At 36.8% G+C, this 25,545-nt stretch overlaps 1 protein-coding gene across 8 annotated transcripts in view; it reads left to right on the forward strand.

Moving 5' to 3' along the window:
• The window catches only part of CACNA2D1 (calcium voltage-gated channel auxiliary subunit alpha2delta 1), a 364,493-nt gene that overhangs the window by 56,887 nt on the left and 282,061 nt on the right, over positions 1–25,545 (forward strand). For all 8 annotated transcript variants that reach the window (XM_074538787.1, XM_074538781.1, XM_074538782.1 and 5 more), the window contains exon 3: positions 12,493–12,609. In XM_074538787.1, the coding sequence (XP_074394888.1) occupies positions 12,493–12,609 (117 nt within the window). The remainder of the gene's footprint in view (positions 1–12,492; positions 12,610–25,545) is intronic.

The raw sequence follows: 25,545 nt of genomic DNA on the forward strand, positions 1-25,545 counted from the left end.
CACTGATCACAACTTTTGAAAATACCTGTAATGAACATTCCACATAGTGTTTAAAAAAACAAAATATTTGGGAGTTTATTAGTTCATTAGTGATTCTGCCTCAGAAAATAGGAATATGTTTGTGCTGATGCATATTTTATACACATTTTCTCTTGTTAGCAATGATGACAGCCCTATAATGCCTGTAAATAAGAAAAACTGCAAAAGAAAGTTTGGATGCCCTTAAAATTAAGAGTGTTATGTTGGGGCTACTCTTATCCATAGGCTGAACCAGGCAAAGTAGCATAACTGGGGTAGAAGAAACAAGGAGGTGGAGAGGCAGGTGAGAGCTGTTTATTGTGATGCCCAAAGGAGGCTCAGTGGGATTGGAGTGTCCTGCACAGGTCCAGGAGTTGCACTCCATGATCCCTGTGGGCCTCTTCCAACTCAGCACATTCTCTGGTTCTGGGATGCTCTCTGGGAATGGTTTCAAATTAGTCTTCCAAAAATAGATTTAAAGCACATATTTAAATCCTGCTTTTTTGAACATTACTATGAGTTTAGGTGAGATCTGGGAGAACTCCAAGTTGGATGTAATACCAGTGTAATACCCCCAGTACAGTAATGCAGTGATTGCTTCAACAAGGCAGGAAGTCGGGACTCAAGATGCCAAAATACTCAGCTGGTTGAAAGCTGACAGAGCTCCACTGACTGCAGTGGATTACACTAATTTACATTTGCTAAGAATCATGACTAACAACATTTGATTTACAAGCCAAGCAGGTAAAAAGCATTAAAAAGGAACCCCAACAGATTTTTACGCAAAAAGCAGAGGCTATTGCTGCTGTAGTTGCCCAGCTGAAAAAGGTACTGTCCTTAGTCCTTCCTAAGGATTTTTTCCCCTAGAAGAGCAAAGGGAATACTTATAAGGAGGTGTTCTATGTACAGCTTGAGACTTGGTAGCAGGAACACAGGATACACAGAAAAATCTTGTCTTGTGCGCTTCTTTTTAACTGTCTCTCAGCAAAGCACAACGTAGTATATTCTTTTTAGTTTTAAAAGTATTATGTTAAAAAAAAAAAAACAACAAAACCAACAGCAACAAATAGTCATGTAATTGTCGTTTCAGCTTAAGAAGGTTCATGTAACTTTGTCTTACCCATGAACTCTCTGTGCATTCAGGCATTGCAAAGCTGCTCTGGTGTGAAGGACACATGGTTTCTACAGAGCAAATGGACTGTTAGAAAAAAAAAAAAGGAAGAGACAGTAGCTTAATAGAATTTTAAAGTCCATGTAGCAAAATAAATTTTGAGATTGATCTCACTAGCTGCATTTGTCAGTAGGTATTTGGTCTTTGAAAAGACAAAAATATGTACGAAGTCACAATCTGGTCTAAAAACTAGATACCTCAGCATACAGGAAAAAGAAAAAAACGTGAAGGACTTACTGAACTACAGATTTAAGTACCTAGTTACATTTTCATGGAAGTATGCACAACTTCCATTTTTACATAGAATGTTCACAGCAAAGACTCATGACTAAGCTAATTGACAGCTCATTTAATCTAATAAACTACTACAAGTATGCTTCTGGACTCCAGCTCTAAAATACCTCTAGGCACAGGAGGGAGAGAAGGAGGGGAACCCTGCAGTACCAGAAAGGAAGGCTTGGATTAGAGAATCTGCCTCATAGCAATGCATGAGCTTGTCTGCTCCAAACTGATTGAAGAGAATCCTCTTTTACAGACACACTGAATTAAAAAAATGTGGGTCTGTGTAAAGAGCTTTGATGTGACAAACACACTGGAGCTTCTCTATGGCTGTTACACCAGAAAAATGCCATCTTGTGCAGAGTAACCTTTTCAGGCAATGGCAGAAATGAATGTAGCATCAGCCTGTAGAGGCAGCTCCAAGGAACTCCACTCCCTGAATCTGTTTCCTTTTTGATACATCTCTGCAAAAAATAATTCATGCATGATGTTCATAAGGCATGCTGCTATTACAGTTCCAGGAGCTGTAGGGTGAATCCATATAGGCTGACTTGGCCTGTAAATTATATTCCTACTGAGATAAAAATACTGCTTCATCCTACAAAAGAAAAAGAGATATGGGTGTATGATATGTGGTGATGAGTTTCATTCACCAAATGAGTCCACCAGCAATTGTTAGAAGATTTTTTATTTATTTTGTCTTTTGAATGCTGTTTTATAATAATTAGCTGTTCTGTAGTGAGCTGAGATGCTGCAGGAGCACATCTCATCCCTTGCTCAGCGTGATCTCTGTGTGCCTCATGCACAGATGGTGTGAGTCTGCTCAGGCACTCACGTTGGCAGCAGCTTCCCAGGCCACACTTTCAGCTTTCCAGGTCTTGGATCAGCCTCTGGAGTTTAGCTGAGATGAATGGCTTGTAAGAGAGACTGATCTCTGATTTGAGCTGCCCTGGAGCAGGGATGTTCAGGAAAGCTTCCCTCTGCCAGAAGGAATTATAACCCAGAGTAACTTTCTGTTGGATTCTACAGATTTTAACTTAATTAGTCTTAGAAGCTGTGTTCTAGAAACCCTACAGACACACCAATGACTTAGAAATAGAAAGGCTGTCATATAGTGCTTGTCTCGTTCATTCATTATCTGTGTAGAGGTCTGTGCAAGGGGGGGCTTTAACAGCTTACTTAAAATTCATATAACACTTGTATCTGGATGATCTTCCCTATTGTCATAAGAGCCTGCAATCCTGCTTAAGATGATGATTTGGCAGATAATTTAGCAGTAAACAATTTAATTCCTACTATTTTTCTCTATGATTGGCATGATACTTACGCAGTTCTTTCTTTACATTTATCAAGTAAGATGAATGCATTAGCAAAAGCTTTATAAAAATTTGGATTTATATTTTGAAAACATTAAACAGGTACATGGAGGTGAAAATTCTATTTATTTTTTACCAGCTCTATAATTTATTTATTAATTTTGTTATTTATTTATTTAGTTAGTTAGTTAGTTTTAACTACTGTGTGTATCAAGTTGGATTTGATTTGTGTATGCTTTACCCAAAGGCAAAGAATTTCTTAGCTCATGCTATTCTCTGATGAGCTAGCAGATGGACCTAGGTGATAAATGGACACATTCCAAAATATGCTACGCTCACCCTTGTTAAGGTTGAAGTAATGGAGAGTTTTATGATTAAGAAAAGTAAAAAGGAAAAATGCAAGAACTGGATTTTTTCTTAAAGGTCGTTGATTTTAAGAATAACAACCCAAATTATTGTACTTGGTGAACATTTCTCTGGAGGTCCTGGCTGTGGACATTGTAAGATTGAATTTCCTTAGAAAATGAAAATTTTGATTGAAGTGTTGTGAATGCCATAGATTCTGAGGACTTTGTCACTATTTTGACCCTGAATTTCAAGATACCTCTGACATATAAAATGATAATATATTGTGCAGTCCATCTTTCTTCATCCCTGAAAATGTAAAATGTAACTGATACCACAACACTTGCAGACACAACTGGTGTAACTATACTTTACTGTATATCTTGGGTGTTTTCTCCAGTGCACTAAGAAAGGAAGGCAAGTGTTTAAATGAGTTAAATTTGGGAAATAAATAAAGTCTTCTGTTCATTCAAATTGTGCTATTCAGTGAGGTTCACAATGACTGATCTCAAAACTCAGAAATGTGTTATATTCCTTCTCTTCTCCTTCTGTCTCCTTTTGTTGTCCTCAATGAAACAAAATACTAAGTAACATTTTTTAAAACATAGAGAAGACTTTTTACCGATATAAAGCAAACCTATTTATATAATCTTGAAATGAAAATTCAAAAAAGTCAACTTTTTTGGAAGTAATTGAAGCACTTTTATCCTCATTGGGTCACCAGTTTTATGTTTGCTGAAAGATCCTTGTTTTCAGGCCATATTTATGGGTGGTTCTGGTTGTCTACAAATGAAGTTTTTCACTAAGGTGCAGTTTTGTTGTTTTTCTAAGGAAAAAAATTGATAAAAAGAGAGCAAATCTATTTAACTTCTTAAATTAACTTAGTAATGTGTAATAAAATAGATATCAGGAAGTTTGGCTGAGTGAGAGTGTGTGAAGCCAACCTCTGAAACACATTATTTCTTTCTAAGCATAAATAGGCTATTGCAGACCATTCACATTTGTCTTCTCCCTCATTCCTAAGGCGAGGACACCACTGCTGTCCCTGAGAGAGGTGTGGTGAAGGGGAGGGAGCTCAGGATTACTTTTAGAATAGAATTGTGAAGGGTTTGCTACGGTGAAATGTGGTCAATTCAGATATTTATTGAGGAGTCAGAGTCCATTTAATAGGATTATAATAATGTATGAGATGAGTTAGCCTGGTTGGGGACTCCCAAAGTTATTCACAGTTTTTTTAAAAACGTGTGTCCCATTTGAGGTACCACTGCCACTGCTATGTTCTGTTTCTGTGTGCAACCAAACATCAAAGCTGCAGCCCTTAAAAGTAGAATTCTCTAAAAATTTGGATTTATATTTTGAAAACATTAAACAGATACATGGAGGTGAAAATTCTATTTATTTTTTACCAGCTTTATTATTAATTAATTTGTTTATTTATTTATTTTTAACTATGTATCAAGTTGGATTTGATTTGTATATGATAAATTCTGTTGAGTTTACACATTGCTGACCAGTGATGAGATGTCAGAAAAATGAAATCACTTTTATAAATGCAAGCTGGGAAATTTGAATACATATCTGCAAGTTTTCTTTGTAATCCAAATGGAAATTAAGAGGTCATCAAAACACAGGGAGCCTCATTTGGTATTTGCAGTTGCCACTCTCTCTCTACTCCCTTAGCAGTAAATTGACATTTTGAAGCTTTCCTTCTCCCAGCAAACAAAAGCAGCTGTAAGTCACTAAGAATAGGTGGCTGCATTAACAAAGCTTGCTCAAGCTCAAGGGAAGACACGGCCTAATATTACCGTAGCTTTAATTACTGTTTGATGATCTGGGTAATCTTTGATCAAAGCAATGTTCTTGATTAATTTATAATGTTCTGTTGGCTTCAACAGTAATAAATTCTGTCCTATTGGTACTTATGTTCAGATTTTTTTTGTAGAAGCTGAGAATAAAATTAAACATTTTCTTTTAAAAAAAAATCACACACTAAACCAAACAAAACCCCAAACATTAATAATTTTTTTAATTAATAATTTTCCAAGTCCTGTGGTTAGTGAAAAGAAAAACAAACAAAAAAAAAAAAAAACCTGCTCAAGTTCCCTGAGATTTAAAATTACTTTTGGGGAGAGAGTCAGTAGATGACAAATTGCATTAAGAATTGATAAGGCAGGCCAAAATTTCCTATGAATAAGTGAGTTTTTAGAAATTACATAAGTGCCCATCTCCAGATATACCAGAAGTGCAAAATAAATGTGAAACATTTTCTTCCTATTGTTCTTCTTCTGTTACAAGAAAGATCCACTTGTACTCATGAATTGGCATTTTTGAGTTCTTACTCAGTCTCAGCTAAAAGCCTGAGTTAAAACTGCTATGAAACCAATAAATTATGTCATCTTGTTACTTAATACTGTATTTTTATCACTAGGAGGCAAAACTGAATACCTTCAAAAAGGTTTTTTGTAACAGAAAAACGGGGGGGTGGATGTAAAATCTGCTTTTCCTGTGTAAAGTAGAAGTACAAAGCTGAACTCCTGTTTTATCAATGTTTAAATACAAAGTGGCAATTACAAAAATTGCTTCTTAATTTGCAAGTCCTCTGGACTACTCTATTAATTATCAGCAGTCAAAAGGGGCTGATGATTCCTGCAAAGTGTGCCTGATTATGTGCTTCCCTTTGAGCAGGCACCTGGGCGAGCCCATTGACTCTGGCACTGCTTATCCTCTCTCTGCTGTTCGCTGAGCCATGAGTGGTCCCAGCACCTTGCAGAATTCACTCTGAGTGTTTCGCTTAAGAATGAACTTGCTCTGATAATTTTTTCCCCCCCCAACATGAGCTGCTGTGGTAAGCCATGGTTTCCAGCCCATCAGCTGCCCTGTCACTGTCACCCCAGACCTTCAGAGCACTCAGTGATCAGGCAAGTGACTCTGAAAAGCAACAGCTACACCGAACCACTGGGGTGGTTTCCTCCTTTGTGTTGTTGCCATGAATTCCAGGAATGAAGGCATCTGTGAGTTGCTAGGGAGCAGCTGTGATCTTATTTATACACTATATGGAGCAGAGAGTAAGACCTATAAAATACTCAGACTTATTCCTTTGAACACACAGAATGCTTCTCAGAAATGAGCGCTTTTCAATCAGTTTCTCAATGAATTGCTTCTGATTAAAAGAAGTGTCTTGTGAGAAAGAAAACTAGTCTGGCATGTATATAGAAATAGAAACTATAAATATAACTTGAGGAATAAGATACACTAGTAAGAAGGTAGAATTTTCTTATGCTGGGCAAATTATATTGGTTTTGGCTACTAATATTTCAGTTAAAGGAGAATATCTACAATAATAAAAAGTTTGATATATAGTAATATAATATATGATAATATAGTAGAATAATGATATAATGTAATGCAATATAAAATTAGAAAGTGGTTTTTATTTTTTCTGACTTTTCCTGCTCCCAGGTTCTCATAATATTTTTGGATGTCTGTCACAAGACCTCTTCTTTTGGCTTTCTCTCAGAAATGAGATCATGATGTAACTTTATGGCATTGGTAAAAACAGAAACTAAATTGCTAAATATATGTGTGTTATTAAATGATATTTTGTTAGCTAAAAAATATTTGAAACTTTTATTCTTTAAAACATTGGATATTAAAAAAAAAAAACACCCTTATTTATTTATTTATTTATTTATTTATTTATTTTTATTTTAGCATTACCCAAAATTTCAGTAAGAAATGAACTCTTTTTTCAGCTGAGGGCTGGGCTGAAATGGAGCTGATGGCCCAGGGTACAGGCAGAGGTTCCTGGTGAGACAGGTCTGGATCACTGAGCCCTGGTAGTGCCACAAAGTGGAGGAAAGCAAGAGATTGGAAGGACCAGGGGGAATGAGTGGGCAGAAAGAGAATACTTTACTCAGCCATTATTTAGGTTTCACTCTGTTCAGAAGGATTAAAAAAAATATTAAATAGGTTAATTACTTTAGTGCATAAACTTGTAAAACCTAGGTCAGGATTTCACAAGTACTCTTAGTAGTTTGGTGTGGTTGATTTCAGAAGAGATGGGGCAAAACCCAGCACAAAGTTTTGGTTGATTTTACTGCAAGCTCAGCACTATTTTTGAGCAGTAGATTTTGCCATCATGGCAGTATCCAGCTGGTCTAGACTGACAAAAATACATTTGGTGATAAGGCAGTGATTGTTGACAGAGATGTCTCAGCCCAGCTGAGCTAAATGGTTCTGAAAGGAGTATGGAAATAATAAAAGCATCCATAGATTTACCTTGTAAAGATAAGTATAACTGGAATTGTTGAGCTATTTCATTTCTCTTTTCCAAAGCTGGAAAAATTAGAGTGAATTTGTTTAACTTTTGAAATACTGGGTTTGAACTCCTGAAGACATTGGCTGATATGATTTCTATGTCCATGGAAGCATTCAGTGATGGAAATGAGATTGGCATGTTCATGTCCTATGTTTGGGCCCTCAGCCAAGTTACCACTGCCTGGAGGAGAGGCTCTGTTGTTTTTAAACTGGGTGACTCACATGTGCAGAGCAAACAAACAAACAAAGAGGCAAAGGAGTCCTACTGCAGTTGAAAATAATTCTTTTTCTGAGTGTGATACAGCATGAAGGCTGTTTAAATAAATTTTCAGTGCTAGGGCCAGCCCAAATGCCTGCCACAATACAGCAAGAGCAGTGTAATAACGTCTTTCATTCTCTCTCAATTTATGCAGAAGTGTTTGACTTGCCCTGGCGAGCTTTGAGGGAAGCAAGGAGAATGTCTCTTTGTGAGAGATTTATAAACATGTCCTTGAAGGCTGAACAGAGAGGGGCACGTTCTGCTGAGGAGCTGGCAGTTTTTCTAATCTTTGTCACATTCAACTATTGTTGTGTTGTTTCACCTTAATGTGACTCTCTCCATCGTGTTCTCTCCCCTAAAACCTTGCAGTTCATTATGTGCAATTTTAATACAGTCTTTCCTGAATAAAGAAGTGTATGACTATTGACTTCAGAAAAGAATTAAAGCATTTTTGTGCTGTGACCTTACAGGTTTTGCTTAGTCATGCAATGAGGCTTTATTCTGTGAGAAGTGACAGGGTTTTACTGGCAATTTGGAGATCTTGTATCAAAATATTAGTAATAAAAGTAGTAAAAAATAATTTAGATTTAAAAACCAATAGAAACTTGCATTGATTTAGTTAAAGCAATTTAATAAATTGTATTCAAATTAACTCCTTTGAACAAGCCATGGAGCCTGCCAAATAGTATTTTGTAAGACAAATGAGCACACCTTTGCCAATAACACCTTTTACGGCTATTTGAGATGAGCATTTGCTCATTTTTTTAGACTGCTAATTTTGTGGGAAGCTTGGAAAAGGAAAAGTTTGTTCCAGGGTGCCAAATCCTGAAGTGTATATCCTGAAGTGTGTATTTCCCTGTGTAGAGTTGTGCTGAACTGCTGCAGTGCTACAGTGAATTAAAGAAAAGCGTAGTAGGCAACAAATAAATTATGTACACACTTCCTAAATAATGAATGAATATTAGACTGCTCCTTGGTAGTTGAGACAGGTCTCACACTTCAGGAAAATAAAGTGTGTGAAGTTCCAAGTAATTTCTGATGCTGTTTGTTCAGGAGCTTGCAGGATAAATCTTTTACTGGCAGTAGATGCAGGGTAGATTGGTACTCTCAGCCTTGCCATGGGGTAAAACAAAGAAGGGGAGAAAGAAAGTCACTGATTCAGGTCTGTGTGTGAATCTTGTGTAAATCTCAAAGGGTTTTATCTTGGGTGGAAGTTGTTCTGAATTTTTTTTTCTTGAAATCGCTGACAAATACAACTTGTATTTGTCAAGCCTCAGTCAGGCTTTCTTGGTGGTAGGACCCACAATGCCTGTTTTAAAGATTTAATGATGCTCCTATCTCTTGTAGTGATGGTCTCCTTGCTATGTGATTCAGACTTTTGAATTTTCTCTGATAGCTGGTCCTGGAGAAGAAAGATGAAAATGTTTATTTTTTTCCTGAAAATGTCCCACTGTACAATGCTTTGATAGTCTGCAGCTTTCAAACCATTCAAATTTGGGATATGGGAATAACTTCCCTATAGGAATTGAGTGTGTGCAAAATGTGAGTGCTTGCAAATTGGGGTTTATAGGGTCAAACTTTTCTGGAAGAGCAAATTAAATACAGGGACAAAAGTAGAAATTTTCCATCCAGGTTCTCAATGCATTACCAGTATGGCTCACTGTGACTTTGCTCTGCATTGAGCACAGCACAAGAAGGACACAGACCTGCTGGAGCTAGTCCAGCAGGACACAAAGATGATTAGAGAGATGGAACATCTCTCCTATGAGCAAAGACTGAGACAGTTAAGGTTGTTTATCCTGGAGGACTTTGGGGAGACTTTATGGTGGCCTTCCAGTACCAAAAAATGGCTACAAGAGGGTTGGAAAGAGACTTTTTACAATGGCGTGTAGTGACGGGGTGATGGGAAATGGCTTTAAACTGAAAATCAGTAGGTTTAGATTGGGTGATAAGAATAAATTTCTTACTGTGAATGTGGTGAGTCACTTGCAAAAGGTGTACAGGGGAACTGTAGATTCCTGAAAGTGTTCAAGAAAAGCTTGGATGGGGCTCTGAGCAATCTGGTCTAGTGCAAGGTGTCCCTGCCCATGGCTGTGAGGTTGGGACCAGATGATCATTTCGGTCCCTTCAAACTCAGGTCATGCTTTGATTACGTCAAATAAGATATTGTCTTTCTTTTTGGTGGTTGTGTGAATGCAGAAAGACATCCCCCTTAACTTTACTGAGGCTCTTCACTCACAGCCTCTTAGAAACCAAATTTCACTAAGGGCTTTAAAATATCAGAGAATCAGCACTACAGCACTTGCTGTTATATATCTGGTCAGTGCAATCTCCAGGTCATCCCTGTCATCCATCTGCTTCAAACCTGCATTAACTGAACACATATTTCACTCTGCCTCTACTTGAATTTTCTTTTCTTATGGCATGCTTAGTGTTTATCATGTTGAGTGAAAAGATTAATTACTATGAAATGACATTTTTTACAATTCTTTCTACAAATTTTAGATTTTTTGCTTAATTGAAACCCCAAATTGAAAGTGTTTATACTGTATTTTTCATATTGCTTTCACTATTGAGTAGGAAATAAAGATAAATTGTTTAAAAAAAATCTGAAAAAAAAGAGACTAGAAATAATTAAATAAAGAAAACCAAATAATCAAACATTTTCACAAGCAAAGTATATGAACCCCTTAAAATGATTTTAAAAATTATTATTTTAAAACTTCTGTGAAACTTATTTCTATTTCTTGCACCATTTACAAAATCTTGCTTCCATTTTTCTGTAAATTTAGTTACTTTTGATTACGGTGTACTACATGCAGTCACAAGTGAAGTTTAAAGAATTTGCCATTACATATCTCTTTAAAGACCAAGGCATCAACACCTGGTATGTTGCAGTGTCTGTTCTTTGTGTGACCAGGATGAATGTTTGTTGACAATGTGAAAACCTGAAAGTTTTACAAGATTTGATGGTCATTTCAATTTAGATGTTCCTCTGAAATTTCCAGTCTTGATTCAAACCATCTGGATCTATAAAACTGATTTTTACTCTTGCCTTGTCAGTAGGACTGGCCATGACAGTCAATTTACCTCCGAAATAGTTTGCTGACTGCAAATTTAATGTGTTTCAGAGAAAAAGGAATGAAATTCTGATATGATCAATTGTAGAATAAAATGTCTTTATTTCCAAATTTGTTTGATCAATAATTGGCTTATAGGCCTGTCCTACTGTTAAGATATGTCCTAAAAATCCCCCCACCAACCTCCCACCCAAGCCCAAAAATAAAAATAACCCAAAAAACCCCAGAAACCCCTCAAAAAGATATTTTTGGGTTTGTCCAGGCATAAAGTTTTTGTGTGGCTGTTTTGAAAATCAAGCACCTCAACCCAGACTACAATCTGAGTTGATTAGGATCTGTCATCTGTTGTAGTAATTTTCTGCTCATGGTGCAATGATTTTTTTTTTTTTTTAATAATCATTACTATATGAGGAATAAAGCTTGTTCCAATTACTCTGTAACTGGTGGAAAGGAACGACTGCTGAAGAAAAATAAACAAACCAAGACCCAACATAAATTTAGTAAAATTTGTAAGTGCTGAAAAGCTGTGGCAGCTTATGGGACCTGCCTGATAACAATTTGCATCTATAACTGCAGTTGTCAGGAAAGTTTTTGTGTTACTTATCAGCTGCAAGCACCAGAGGTGTGACGTGGTGAGTTTCTTTAAGGTCCCCAAAGGTTTGACCCCAGAGAGCTGGCAGGGCTGGCAGGCTCAGTCTGCTCAGCAGTTTTTGGCTCTCGTACTGGATGGCAGCCAGAGCATCAGTGCTGGACCCGCTCCTGCCTGAGCCTGGAGCTCCCCAGGAGACAGCACAGCCCCACCAGGCACTGCTATGCAGGCAAAGTGCTTGGGTAAACTCGGGCCATCTGTTGGCTGCATAAATTAATTTTCCCTGTTTGCCCATCAAGCTATAAGGTATACACTTTTTTTTTTTCCTTTATTTTCCACTCCAAATATAGTAGTTTTTTCTTTATTCAGTTCTAGTAGGACAGAGATAGGCAAACACACTTTTTGCTTTTTTTTTTCTTCCTTCCTTCTTATGGTTACATGCTTTTCACTGTATGTCTTTGATTAACAAGTAAAATTATCTTCTTCATATATATGTTCTGCTTTGGAAACAGTTAATGGCTCCTCAGAGATAACCTTTATTCACGATTTGTATTTCCTCTCTTCCCCTCATCTTTTTTCCCCATTTCCCCTTATGTATTTCTGCTTTTCCCTCTTTTCCTCCTATTTGTTCCTCCTTCTCTTTCCTTGTGAATACTAATACTATCATATGAATAAATAGATAAGGGACTAAACTGATTAAGCATAACTTAAATGATTTAATTCAGTTGGTATGTTTGTATTTCATCTTTCAAGGAAGAATGCAATTCAGCAATAACTATTTTATTTGAAATTCAGTCATTTTAAAGGATCACCATTTTACTCTTCTCTTAACACACCATGGGAATCAGATTCCTTGAGCCTTTTGCCGCTGGTTAGTTTGTCACTAAAACTTGTCAATTTTGAAGATTTATTAAATGATTTTTAGTGTCAGCTTCTACCTCTCAGACAAAAAGGTGAAGTACTTCTTTCACAGGGCCCAACTGGATTTTCCTAGCAGTAGTCATTATGAAGCTCCAGTAAGAACAGATGACATCTTGATGCCTCTTCTGTCAGGTCATTTGGTTTATTTTGAATGTGCACTGTCATTTTGATTTATTTCCATTTTTTTTCTTTTGCAGATTTATTTGAAAAATGCAGCAATGTATACTGTAGAAGCAAACAACCCTCGTCAGCTAGTGGAAATTGCAGCCAGGGACATTGAAAAACTTCTCAGTAACAGATCTAAAGCTTTGGTGGTGAGTACTAATGGTTGAAGTTTTATATTTAGTATTTTTAAAAAATCTTTGTTTACTATTGGAACAAGCTTTCATGGTTGTTTTTACTGCCTATACACTTAGAGGCAGTGTCAGTGTGATGTGAATAAGACGTGACATGTAAAAAGATGGCTCCTGACTTCATGGTAAAAATGAACTCATTTGTTGGCATAGGGCAGATGTTTATAATATTGACCGACAGATAGGAACCAGGGCCAAGTAAGAAATTAAGTTATAAATAGATTGGAAAATATTCCTCTAGGTGACGCACATGAGTGCTTATGGCTTGAAGATCACTGTACTTTATAGTCAGGAATGAGCTTGGGGAAACAAGAAACAGGGCTTTTTTAATTTTTTTTTCTAATTTGCTAATTTAATCTGTATTTCAATCATAATTTGTATGAAGGCCATTCTTCATTGTGACCTCAAAATTCTTTATGCTTTAAATAAAAAGTATCTGTTTCTTTTAAAAGTGCTTTTGCCAACAGTCCCTTTCTTTTCTCTGAGACCTCAGACCTGGGTAATTGCTTTGGTTCCTACTGGCCAAACACATGGAGAGATTTGGATAAATTAATAAACATACTTCATTCAGAGTAGAATTATTAAAAATAGGTTTAAAGGATGAAAAAGCAGTCTGTATTTCCTTGGGCAATTACATATTCAAATAGGCTTGCAGATGAATTTGAAGGTATCATTTAAAGTGAAAGAGAGGAGAAAGTGAGATTAATTCACTTTACTATAGATATCTACTCTGCTGGTTGTCCTAAGCTCATTTTTTTTGTTCAATGAAATAAAACAGACACTCCTCAGTCAGGACTGACCTGACATTTTCTGAGCAAGACTTTAAAATGGGATGAACTATAGCTGAGAAGAACTTCTCTCTTTCTCAGCTGGAGGAGCCTCAAACATAAATGTCTATATTGTGAGTGTGTGAAGCTGGGGGAGATGAGTCCCACCCAAAGAGTCCTTTTATCAGTAGAGTTTCATGCAGCTGAAGAATCAGTGTGAGTGAAGCTGCTGCTGCCCTGAGGACTCTCCTTCTTGTAGGCAATAAAGTTTTGCACAGTCTGTTGTCTGTGCACAGGTACCACAAGAGGTACCCATAGTCCTGCCTTTGGTTCTCAGCAGAATTTCATTCTTCCAGTTCCCATTGTTTACCTAATACACAATGTGCATCAGTGTTATCTGGGCCAAAGCTTCTCTCATTCCTTCAAATTACTTGAAAATAGGTCCAGTATTTTTCTTGTTTTTCTCTTTTTCTTCAGTGGACATGTGTTTGTGTGGCATTCTGTGGACTTTGTATTACTGTTACAAAATACTGTAAGTCATTTGCAGACCTTTGTGAATACAAAATTTTTCTCATTATTTTCCCTTCAACCCCTGTAAGTTTGATGTTTTTAAGTTGTCACAGCAAAAGTTTATATTTTCTTGAGACACAAGATTAATGCAGGGGTTTTTATGTGGGTCCGTGGTAGTTCGATCTTAAAATTTTAAGAAAATTAAATAAGTATCTCATGCTTGCTTAAAGAAATATTCCAGAACAGTTTTTTCTGTGAATGTGGAAGAAAGGTGCTACCTCAGTTTAGGCAAGCACATGGTCACATTTTGAAAAGGGCAGTATGATTCAGTTTCCTGAGGTAAAAGAAGACTAAATTAGGAGAAGTGTGATCCTTTGGTCCAGTAGCTCCTAACAGCTCAGATATTTATGACTTTTCTATTTGCAATTATCCCAGATACTTTCAATGACTTCTGATTTTAAACCTTCCTGTACTGTTTTAATGTACTTTCTGTACATTTTTTTTATACACAGGAGATATTTATTATCTCCTCCACCTGATCTATTGATTTCTACTAAGATGATTTCTTCACCTTCCTTATATAGTTCTCTTTCTGCCTTTTACAAGAACTATCTTTATGCTGTCAGTTTATAAACTTTATATAATGAGGCTGAATTATTTACTTGAAGTTTCAGTCTTGAGTCTGATGGCTCACATTTTCTCTGAAATCAGGAGTGGAGTTGAAAGGAACTTTTAGAATGACTGCAGAGAGGTTTTACCATTGGGGCTAATATGAGTCAAAGTGTTAATTAAGACCTGAATCCTGAAAAGAGTGTGATGCAAGGGCATCAGGCATCCTCCAGTGATGCCATGAGGAAGGTGCCAGTGAATTACATCAACAGTGTTATTGTTCAGAGACTGTCATACCTCAGGGATGTCATGGTCTCCTCTAAGCATGAGACACAAACAACCTTTGGGCAAGGTTATAATAAATATCAGTGATGAATTTTCTAATAATAAGTTGCCTTCCCTTGAGCCATAAGATCACCTTTAAATGAGAAATATCTCTTGCATTCTGACTTATTTGTGTTTTCATGTAACTATGGGCTAGAAAAATCTCTAGCAGTGAGAGAAAATATTACCAGGTAAATGGGTATGAGTTTCTGCTTGACAGTAGTTTAAAACTGGTGGTTGAAATAGGTACCTAGCTGAGGAAGGAGAAAGGGGGAACCCCTGATCTGAACTCACAGGGCTTTCCTAGATTACTCTTACTAGGAAATGTAATGAATAGAACAAAAAATTAGAATGAAAAGAAAATGGAATATTTTCTAGCGAAGTGCAGTGGACAAAGAGAGTAGTATGAGTAGTAGGGAGGGAGAAAGGCGACAGCCTAGTGAAGCATGTCAAAGACTGTTTTACAGTGGAGCCTGTTGTTGAAATAGTGACCATTTCTTTTTTAGCTTTCTGCTCTTTAATATTGCGTGTTTGTCTGGCCTAACCCTACTGAACAACCTCTATGTAAATATAATGGATTCCCATATGCAAACAGTCCTGCAAGGAACAAGGAGTTGGGCTTGATGATTCCTGTGAGTCCCTTCAAACTCAAGATATTCTGTAATTCTGCAATTTTATGATACTATGGAGAAGTTAATATTCTGTCTCTGTGTGCCTCGGTAATTGGTGGGTACAGATGAGCTGTGCTGCATTGCAGCCTGCATCCTCAGGTGTGTACTGGCAGATGGGTGGAGGTTTCACAGAAAATTATCCTGCAATAACTATTGGCAAAACTCACAAAGCCTTTCCGGGGATACCAACAAATAGTATACCTAGCCCATTGGGCTGTCTAGAACCCAAATAGTTCATTTTGCTGGACTTGGCTTCAGTTTTAGCATTCCTACCTCATTCATGAGTGCCATAGATTTCTGGAGCTATGTAGATCATGCTAATGGGTCGGAATCTTTTCATTCCAATGGAAAATTTGGAATATACTAATACTTATTTGATGAGTATCATTAGAAGTACTAAATAGAATACCTGACATTGTACTATATTTATAAACCATGATTTGAGGAATTACAAATATTTCGTCATTGACTATACAAAATTAAACCATTTTAAAGTTATTAATATAAAAGATGGATTACTAATACTTTTTTATTACTATTGTAAAGTACTGTAGTAATCTTAAGATTTGCAAAGATCTTAATTTTTTTGGTCATACCTTAAAATTAGAAAGGTGTATTTTAAATACTTCTAAGGTTTTTTTACAGTTTATGCATTGTATCATGAGGGGAATGAAGTATAATTTTGTTTATATAATGTATTCATTGTATAAAAAGTAATATTTGGTTCAGTGCTGCAGACCAATATAAACAGCAGCTTCACTCCTGTGCAGTATGAAGTTGGTAGCTGTGCAGCCCTTGCCCTTCCTCTGCCAGGATCAGTACATTTTGGGGAACATCCTGAATCTTCTACAGCAAGTAAACTTGCAGTTTTACCACTTCCTTTTGCTCAGATACTTGAATTGAAGATAGTGAGCAATTTGTACCTTTTAGGTAGAAGAAAATTAAAGAAACAAAATTAGGAATAACAGATACCTAGTAACAGTCTTTTCAAGCCCAGACTGCAGAAGTTTTAGGGAAAAGGATCAAAATATCTTATTTCTTGCTTAGCTAGGATCCCTTTCTGCATTCGAACATCATTTAATGTTTTACTGTTTGTGCAATAGTTTGAAATTAATATTAATTATCATGTTATCCAAAGGTACAATTTATGTATATTCCCCTGCAAGTCTTTTCCACAATAAAATGTTATTTCCACAAAAAAAAGAAAACCTCTTTCTGGAAAGATTCAATGTCAGGATATTATTTTCAACCCTATGTTGTACACTCACAGTGCATTTCTTAGTGCATTTTTCTTCCATTACTGCCCACACTGTAAGGCAACCACATAGCCATTAGTGTAAAGCAACCACTAAAGTGTATTTCAGTGGAGAATGAGAGACAGTCATATTTTCACTGCCAAATTCCTGCCTGTGATTTATTTGTTTTGCTTTGGGGTCATTTGTGTCTGCTTTTAACTAACTCATGTTAAGGTGGCTCCAGGGAAGGCTCCAGTCAGGACCCTTGGCTCCCTGAGCTGTGTGCAGATAAAGATGAGTTCCATGCACATTTGCACCTTATTGCCTAGATTTCTTCAGACATCTCAACCAGAGGCATAATATCTTCACTGCAGCCTCCTTGCCTTGATTTCTTAAGAAAACTGAGGAAGCTGGGTTTCCATGGAAACTGAGGCACAGATTGTGCGCTAGGAGACAGGTTCCCTCGACGTGCTGTTGGGAAATGTCCAAGGTGCACAACTGTGTCCCTGAATGAGGAGCTCAGAATGTTTATCTGCTGGTTTAGATGCAATTTCAACACAGCTGTGCAAGTGTGTCCAAATCTCTCAGTATTTCCCTGCCTGCCTGAAATAAGGCTTCACTGTCTCACAATAAAACTGGGAAGCTTAAATGTGTTACAACATATTTTGAGGTTCCCAGGCAGAGATCCTGTGCACTTTAAATAGGGTTGGGAATTTTTGTGTATCCTCAAAGGCGTATAAAAGCAAAATAAATTTTGTAGGTGTGCTTGATACTACTGTTTCTTGAAAGGTATCGTCAGTCTGGCTTGAGTTTTGTTTTGATATCTAAAACCAACATGACATTCTCAAAACCACTCTGGGACACTCACCTTCTGGTCTGCTAATCTTAAATTCCCTGTAGTAACAAGATAGCTTTCCATTCTTTAAAAATACTCTGTAGATAAATTTGAGTTCTCCACTCATTTAGCAGAACTTTGACTGGACGTCATCTCTTGCTTTTGGGCTCAGTTACAACTCAGTCTCCTCAGCTCCACTAAGAATGCCAAGAGGCCTAAATAGTCACATCTCACAGCTGAGTCCAGCATTCCTGCATGCTAATCTAAAGTTTAGAGCTGATCACTCTGTGATGCCTTTGACCAGGGCTCTAAACTGAAAATATCTGTTAGTGCACGTGGATACACATCTGGATATGGGCATACTTTAAAGGTGTGTTGAAATTGCTTCCTAACTATATTCCATTATCCCTTCATTTCCAAATTGTAAAACCATTTACATTTATTCTCAGCCTGTGAGGGCTGAAGTCCTTGCCTGTAAACAAGGTCATTATCAGTGGTGTAATTTGGATTTTCCTAAAGTTGGTAGCAATCTGTGCTTCTGACTCCCCTCCTTGCTTTGCAAACAGTGACACAGTAAATACTGTGATTTTGTCATGAGAAGACACTGATGGACTAGGTCTTGAATTGATGGAGGATTTTGATGTTTTCTGTTCATTAATACATGTGTGTGTGATATCCCATAGAATCCACAGAGAGTTTTACCCTTGAGTTGTGGTCATATCAGAGGTTAATCAGGATAAAATGTCTTTGCCTTCCTCTCTCTCCAAGATGATTTTAAGAATGTAAGCCTTGTTGAGAATTGATTTGAAAACTGGTATCAGTACAAAAAGAAGCATCACCTCTGTCTTGGCAGATATGCTGCTATTCAATTTTTGATCCTCAGATGTTTCTTTTCCTTTGACTCTGCCAGTCACAGGCAATGTTAGACAATTTTATTGCAAAGGGCTGAGATTGGAGAAATTCAGAGAAGGAATATATCTTGAACTGTGCTTAGTCTCCTAGCAAAAAACAGATTTCCACATTTTGTTAGTATTTTTTTGCTAGTTCTGTGAAATGCTGAGCATCATAAGGAAGCTGGCATTGAGTGGACTGTGTATGATGGGTTTGCCAAAATAATTTCAGGTATGGTTTCTAGGAAGAGGATGTCTGCAAAGATGCAAAAGAACTAATTAGCTGGAGTAAATTATCAGTTCAAAAAATGAACAAACTTTTGTCTATGCATGTTTTTGTGTCATGCACAGAGGTTTTATGTTATTTTTCACTCTAATGTTTTAATTTTCCCCTTGAAATGGTTTGGCTGTGCTTGGTTCTTTTCTTTAATATTTCAAAATATTTTATTAACTTTTAATTTTGAGCTGGGTGTTGCTCTTTAGCTGTAGGAGAAAATTACACATACTGTGTACCAGCATCATAAAGCAAATGGCTTTAATTGCAGTAAACCTCCCAGAAAAATGCTTGCACTTTGGAAAAATACAACCACAATACACTTTCCTCTGTCTAAGGACTGTAAGAACATGCATGCCATGTGTTTTTACATGACAATATGTCTTGGTTCTTTAACTTTTTTCTGTTATATATTTGGCAGAAGTTTACAGTGTTAGGACTTCGGGTCTATTTACATGTTTACTTTTTATATCTCCATCAATTGTCCACATACTAAGTATCTCACTGAGGTGGAAAATTTTAAAATTTTATTTCTGGATACTTCCAGTGAGTATTTAAAATAGACATTGTCATCTCCTTGTTGCAGCATTAGATTTAGATTTCAGTCTGTTGCTAGAGTTGGTCTAAATAGAATTTTCAGATATGGCAGGAACTTTGCAGGTGAGTTTAAGACAAATGCTTTGCTATTTTTGAAATTACCCTGACTGGAATTTTGCACACTAGCAGAAAAAGTTTTGCATATTCTCTTTCAGACTCCAGTACTGAATCTATTAGCCTGTATGAACATTGTTTAAATCTCCAGATGTAAATGTAGGCTATTTTGAAAGTCAGCTGTAGCTGCTGAGGCAAATATGGTTTGGAATGACAGCTAGTGAGACACAACACTTGTGAAGTCAAACATTTGTCAACTTGTCCACATGTCAGATGTTTGAATTTGTTTTTGCTTGTCTTGCCTTGAGTCTTATTTTTTAACCAAAATCCAGGTTGTGTGGATGCAACATTATGCCTCAGAGGACAGATTCACATAACTCACATACCTTGCGAGGCATCATAAAAGTCTGGAAAAATAAATCAGAGGGCTTGCAGTGAAAATTCCTATAAATATTGCCTGTTTACATGCTTTTCTTTTCACAGTTGACTTGATCTGCCTTCTGCAAATCTTGTATTCTTGTTGACAGATAGAGAGGGCGGTCATCCCCTCACCTCCCCATGCCCTCATAGATAGCCACAGCCATAATTTTGATTTCTGTGGCCCTGAACTCTACATAGTGCTGTAATGGCATCAAGTCTGCAAGCTTAGAGAGACACCTGCTGAATCTCCATCCTGCAGCACAGTGCATTGCATTTGGAGCTTTAACTGTGTCTGAGACAAAGGAAGCTAAAAAGCGCTTGTGGCAAATAATACTGTTTAATGACCAGCTTCTCATTGTGACTTTTTTTCTCCTTATCCACTAAATTGTCACTGTTACCATAGTTTTGTTTTGCATTCTCATTTCATATGGAGAAAAATATGGGGCACTGACAGGTTTAGCAGAATCTTTCCGATTTAGATCCCTTTATGTATTCACTTGGACAAATTCACTTACAAATTAAATGGCCATGGTTAATTTTGCAGAAGTTTTATTGCAGATTTTTTTTTTTTACTCCCTGTGAGAGATTTTTCATAAGTTTTTTACAAGCAGGTTTCTTTGTCTAGGTTTATGGATACTGAAATTTCATCTGTGAAAGATAGTCTGCAGGTGCATGGCCTCATTAATGCCAGCATCACCCTGAGCTGGGGGTTTGACTCTGAAAGGTGAAGAACTGCTCAAACAAGTCTTGGTTTCTTTTGGTTTTAAAGTTTCTTTTTCAGCTTTGGAAGCTCAATATTGAAAATAAAACAATGTACCCAAACATCTGTAGTTTTTTTTTCTTGGATTTGTTCCAAGAGTTTTTGTCTCCAGGGCCTTGCTAGCCTTCTTACCCTCAGGCAGCTTCTTCTCCTGAAGTTATTTTTGTTTTCCTTGTATGTGACCTTCTGGCTGATAGGCAAAGAGATGTTTTCTTCCTTATTTCTTGCTCTGATGCCTTCCATTCAGATCATGGCCAAAAAACACACTGATGGTTTTTCTCTGTGGCTGGTTGAAAATTTTACAGAACAATGATTTTCCATGGTAAACCACATGTTTCAAAATATAATATTGCATAGAAGTTGTTTAATTTGTAAATGTTGGCTTCCATATCCTTGTGCTCTCTAGTCAACCCTCTCAAGACTCCTTATTTTTTCTTCAGTCACTACATTTACATTTTCAACCAGAATAAAATCAAATTTAAAAGTTTTTAAATCCTCTGTGAAATGAAAATTCCACTTAATTTCTGAAAGCTCTGTTAAACATGGAGAAGAATGAAGTGCAAGTGTTGTTTTCAGGGATGGAAACTTGCACACACACATTATACACAAACTGTTGTACAATAGTTGTGTGTTGTACACAACCCCAAGCCTACATTCTGCCCTTTAACCCACAAGACTGGGTTAAATCTGTGACTCTAACTTCTGTTCTCTTTCAGAATATTTGCTTTAAGGGCATTGATACTTTACTGTGTGCATGATTCCAGTATTTGTCTCAGTGGAGCTCTTTGTACCCTTTTCTTGTCTTTCCACATTCTCCATATTAAAAGTTCAGATTAGATTGTGTTGCTGTAACATCCCACTAACTCATCCTGAATTGTTCACCCCATTCAACTTAAATACTTTCCAGGGTACCTGTGTCTGAGCCAGTGCTTTTTAAATATGCTACAAAATCTGTACATTCCTGCTTTAGAGAGTTTTAGTAAGTTGTCAAAACATTTGAATTGTAATTCAGTTCAGTTTTCACTTCAGAGAGAAGAATTAAAGCACAAATGGAAAACTAAAGCTATGTTGTTTACAATGGATCCCTTCCTACTTGTTTATGTACGTATCATGATAAAATGCTCAAATATTTTTTCCCACTTTTTCTTGGTCAAGTTTTTAAAGAGATTGAGCTGAGTGCAATAATTGTTAATGTGTCACCAGACTAAGACAGAATTTAGAAATGCCAGTTTTGACTGATGAAGTATGTAAAAGCATCAGACTTTCAACTTCAGTAGAACTCTTGCTGCAATAAAAAAAACCTATTGAATTGCATAATGAACATCAGGTTCTGTCCTTTGCACAAGCAAAAGATAAATCCCCACTTTTGGGTTGGTTTCTGGTCATATAATTTAATAAATTGGCATTCAAGAATGAGTAAAAACAATAGTATAAAAAAGTATAAATAGCATAAAAAAGTATATACAACAGTATAAAAAGTATAAACAATTTGTTCCTTCAAACAGGCTTCCTCATATATTTTTTTTTCCTTTCTGTAAATGTTAGTGTTTTCTGAGTGTGATGGTACCTATCTATAGCGTGGCCATAATATTTATTCTGTTATAGCTGCAGTATCCTTAAATGCACTGTTAGGTCTGGATAACAGTATGCTCTGTAGTGTAACACATTTCCTGGAATATTTGAGTTTTTCTTCAAGCATCTTGGTAGCACACTTTGTTCCAGTATTTTGGGAGTGTGGTTAATTGGACCCCTCAGGAACCAGTGCAGGTAAATCTGGGGCTCTTCTTAGTAAGCTCTAAAAGGATCAGATCAGCTGTTTCCAATGCTTGGACACAGCTTGGTGCAGTTAGTTAAGAGGAAATACTGAACTTCATGAAAGTATGAAGCTGTTTCATGGAGTGTGTTCACCTGGCATCTTTCTTTCATGTTCTTCTTTCTTGTCTGTTTAAGGTGTCCACCCATCACCTCTGTCACACCTTTTGGGCTTTGTAGTGAAATTTCCATGTTAAAACTTTCTTTAAGAGAGCTCCTGTCAGCTTTCTTTGCAACACCGACTTTTGATGTAGTTGTTAGTACAAAAGGAAAATTGCACCGGAACCCAGCATGTTCTTTGTACCAGAAGTCTCTGTGGCAAAACTTGGAAAGCAGAATATGCTGAGGGAAAGCATAAACTGTTTTTTGCTATTTTCTCAAAGTCTAATTTTCTGTGATCCAACTTTGAATTTGCTTATAAACAAATGTTCAACTTCAAAAAGCTTTATTAATCAGTGAAAGCTGAGGTACTCCATATGTGTTTCATGTTAATCCTTTTGTTGGATTAAAAGATTCTCTTTGATGGGGAAGCTTCAAGAAAAAAGGTGATGACACATTTTATCATGTGTCAATGTGATGAAGATGTGATGAAGGTTTCTTCAAAGTCCAAGGACTACCCAGGAACATTTTTTACCCCCTTTTATGAAGTTGCTTAACAGATACAAATGGATGTTCTTCAACTCCTAAAAGGATCAGATTTATTATACATTGGGATTTGATTTATGAATTTGCATGGAGTTGGATGGAAGGGATCCTCACTGGACTCTATAAATGTATTCACTCCTATCTCTTCTTACAGCACAATGGGATAGCTCTTTAGAGCTCTTTGCATGAGCTCTAAAGACTGAAAAATCTCCCATGTGTACTTGATTTTAACACAGCTGCCTGTCCTTGTGGAGTCACCTAGGTCCACATTCCACCTTTGGCATTTGGACATATGAGGAGCACAGCTGAAGGACAGATATATATGTGCTAAGCACAAGATGTCTTACATGGATGAAACTGAAATCCTCTGTCTGGAGCATTGCATTTGGGTCAGTGCTGCAAGATGACACTTCAGTTTCTTTAGGATCAGAGACTGAAATCTTCTGCTTAGGATTGGTAGCTGCAGAGATCATGTGTGTGTGGGTTTTTTTATTTTTTTCTTTGGTTGTTGTTTTGATCAGAGGATTTTTTGGTGGTTTTTCTTTTTTATATGTTTGAAAGAGGATTCTATAACTCAAATGGCTGTTTAAGGAATCAGGGATCTGAGATGAAATTTAGCTTCAGTCTAAGAAAGTTTATATTTGTCCTCCTAAAAGACTTCTCTGCACTGCACTGCAGATGGGTATTTGGAGCATGAGGAACTGCTTTTGCACTTCTGCTAATGCCCAAAAGTCAGGAATGCAGTTAACCTAGGGAAGCCTCTGCTCAGCTTCTTTCAACCTTTGAGGTGAGGTTTTCCCTAAGTAATGGTTTGTTTTAGGCTACCTTCTCCTTAGTCTTGTTCTGGTGTCTTAATTCCTGTTTTTTTAAACAAATATTATTTTATTCTTTCCCTTTATAAATTATGTCTTTTATGTCTTTCACACTGTATTTACTAAATTCTGCTAATATTTTGCAAACACAAAGCCAGTCAATTTCTTATTTGAAGTTGATGGAAGTGATCTTTGTCAAACAAAACCCCCTGTCAGTAGAAGGTGTAGAGCACAAGTTCTCAGGAGGGGGGAGTGAATACCCAAGTATGTTTCAAAGGTTTGCATTAGATTGTGACTGTCAAAGAAATTAACTTTTGTTTAATATTAATGTTTTAATTGCTTTAAAATCAATATTGATTTGAAACTAGTCTCACAAACAGAAATCATATAAATGCCACTGCTTTTAGGTGATTACGGAATATAGCAAAAAAAAGTGTGGTGATATGTAGTTTAGGAAAGAGAAAATGCAAATTTTTACAATTTTGTTTAATAGCTCTTTTATGGTCTGTGTCTTGCATAAAAAAAAAAAAAAAACAAACAGTTAAATTTCTAGTGGGGTTTGGGGTGTTTTGGTTGGTTTGTTTACCCCTTTTTCTTTTCCTTGTCTTTCTGGAGTCCATTTCCTTCCAAACTGAAAGAAATACATTGTCAGTGGTTTTATCACCTTGCCTATGTTTAGTTAACAGTGACATCATTAACCTATTTCAAGCCTGCCTTTCCTAATAACAAGAGAAGTTCTGCTAATCTTTAGGTTCAATTTACCCTGAAACAAATACTCCTTTTTTATAGAATTGTTTGGGGATTTAATTTATTTTCAATTCACTTTTTCTTATTAAAACTTCAATCACCCTCCACTTGATTGTAATTAAAACTGCCCCCAGGCAATAAATTTTGTTCTATGAAAATATGACAGGTATAATTATGGAAAAGTCTACTTGTTCATGTATTGCTCCTTTTCATTTGGTGTTCAAATAAGTGATGAAGTAATTAGATTTTTTTTTCCCCTTCAAATATCAGAACAAAAAAGAGCAACAGAATTTAGACTTTTCCTTGAACCTGGGTTCATAATACCCACTCCTCATTCCTTGAATTCTGAAATTATCTTCAGACCAAAGATAGGAGGTTCTTGGTTTGCATCCTCTTGAATTATTACAGGGAAAATGTCTCTGTGCAGCTGTGGGCTTACAAGAGCAGTGGGAAGAAGAGTGAGGGCATCTGGGTTCAGTCCTGGAGTTTGGCAGATCCAGTGAGGATGACAGTGGTGTTCCCCTCTAGATTCTTCCATTAACACCTTCATTACATCCACCTCTGACATTTCTGAGAAAGAAATGTATATCTTTCTTAACATTCCGTTAACAAAACTGAAATTGATCAGTGGCTGTGTTTCAAGGGTATTTCTTTACTTTTATGGCGCAACCTGTTGCAGAAGTCAGCAGGTTGCACTTGGTTATGGAGGGGAGTTTTTTCTTTCCAAGAAACTAGCAGGGCATGCTTGCCAAAACTGAAAAGGTCACGAAGATCCTTTAGGTCTTGCCCTCTTGTGCAGAAAGCCCTTACATAATCCTTCAGCTTCAGCTGCTGCCTGCACGCTGGCGATGGCCGCGTTCCTGCTCCTCGGCGTGTTACGCCGTCTCCAAGTTGGTTTGTGTTACAGCAGCCGTGACTCACTGCTGCTCAGTCCC

This window comes from Zonotrichia albicollis, chromosome 4, assembly GCF_047830755.1.
Source record: "Zonotrichia albicollis isolate bZonAlb1 chromosome 4, bZonAlb1.hap1, whole genome shotgun sequence".
In the NCBI taxonomy this organism is placed as follows: domain Eukaryota; kingdom Metazoa; phylum Chordata; class Aves; order Passeriformes; family Passerellidae; genus Zonotrichia; species Zonotrichia albicollis.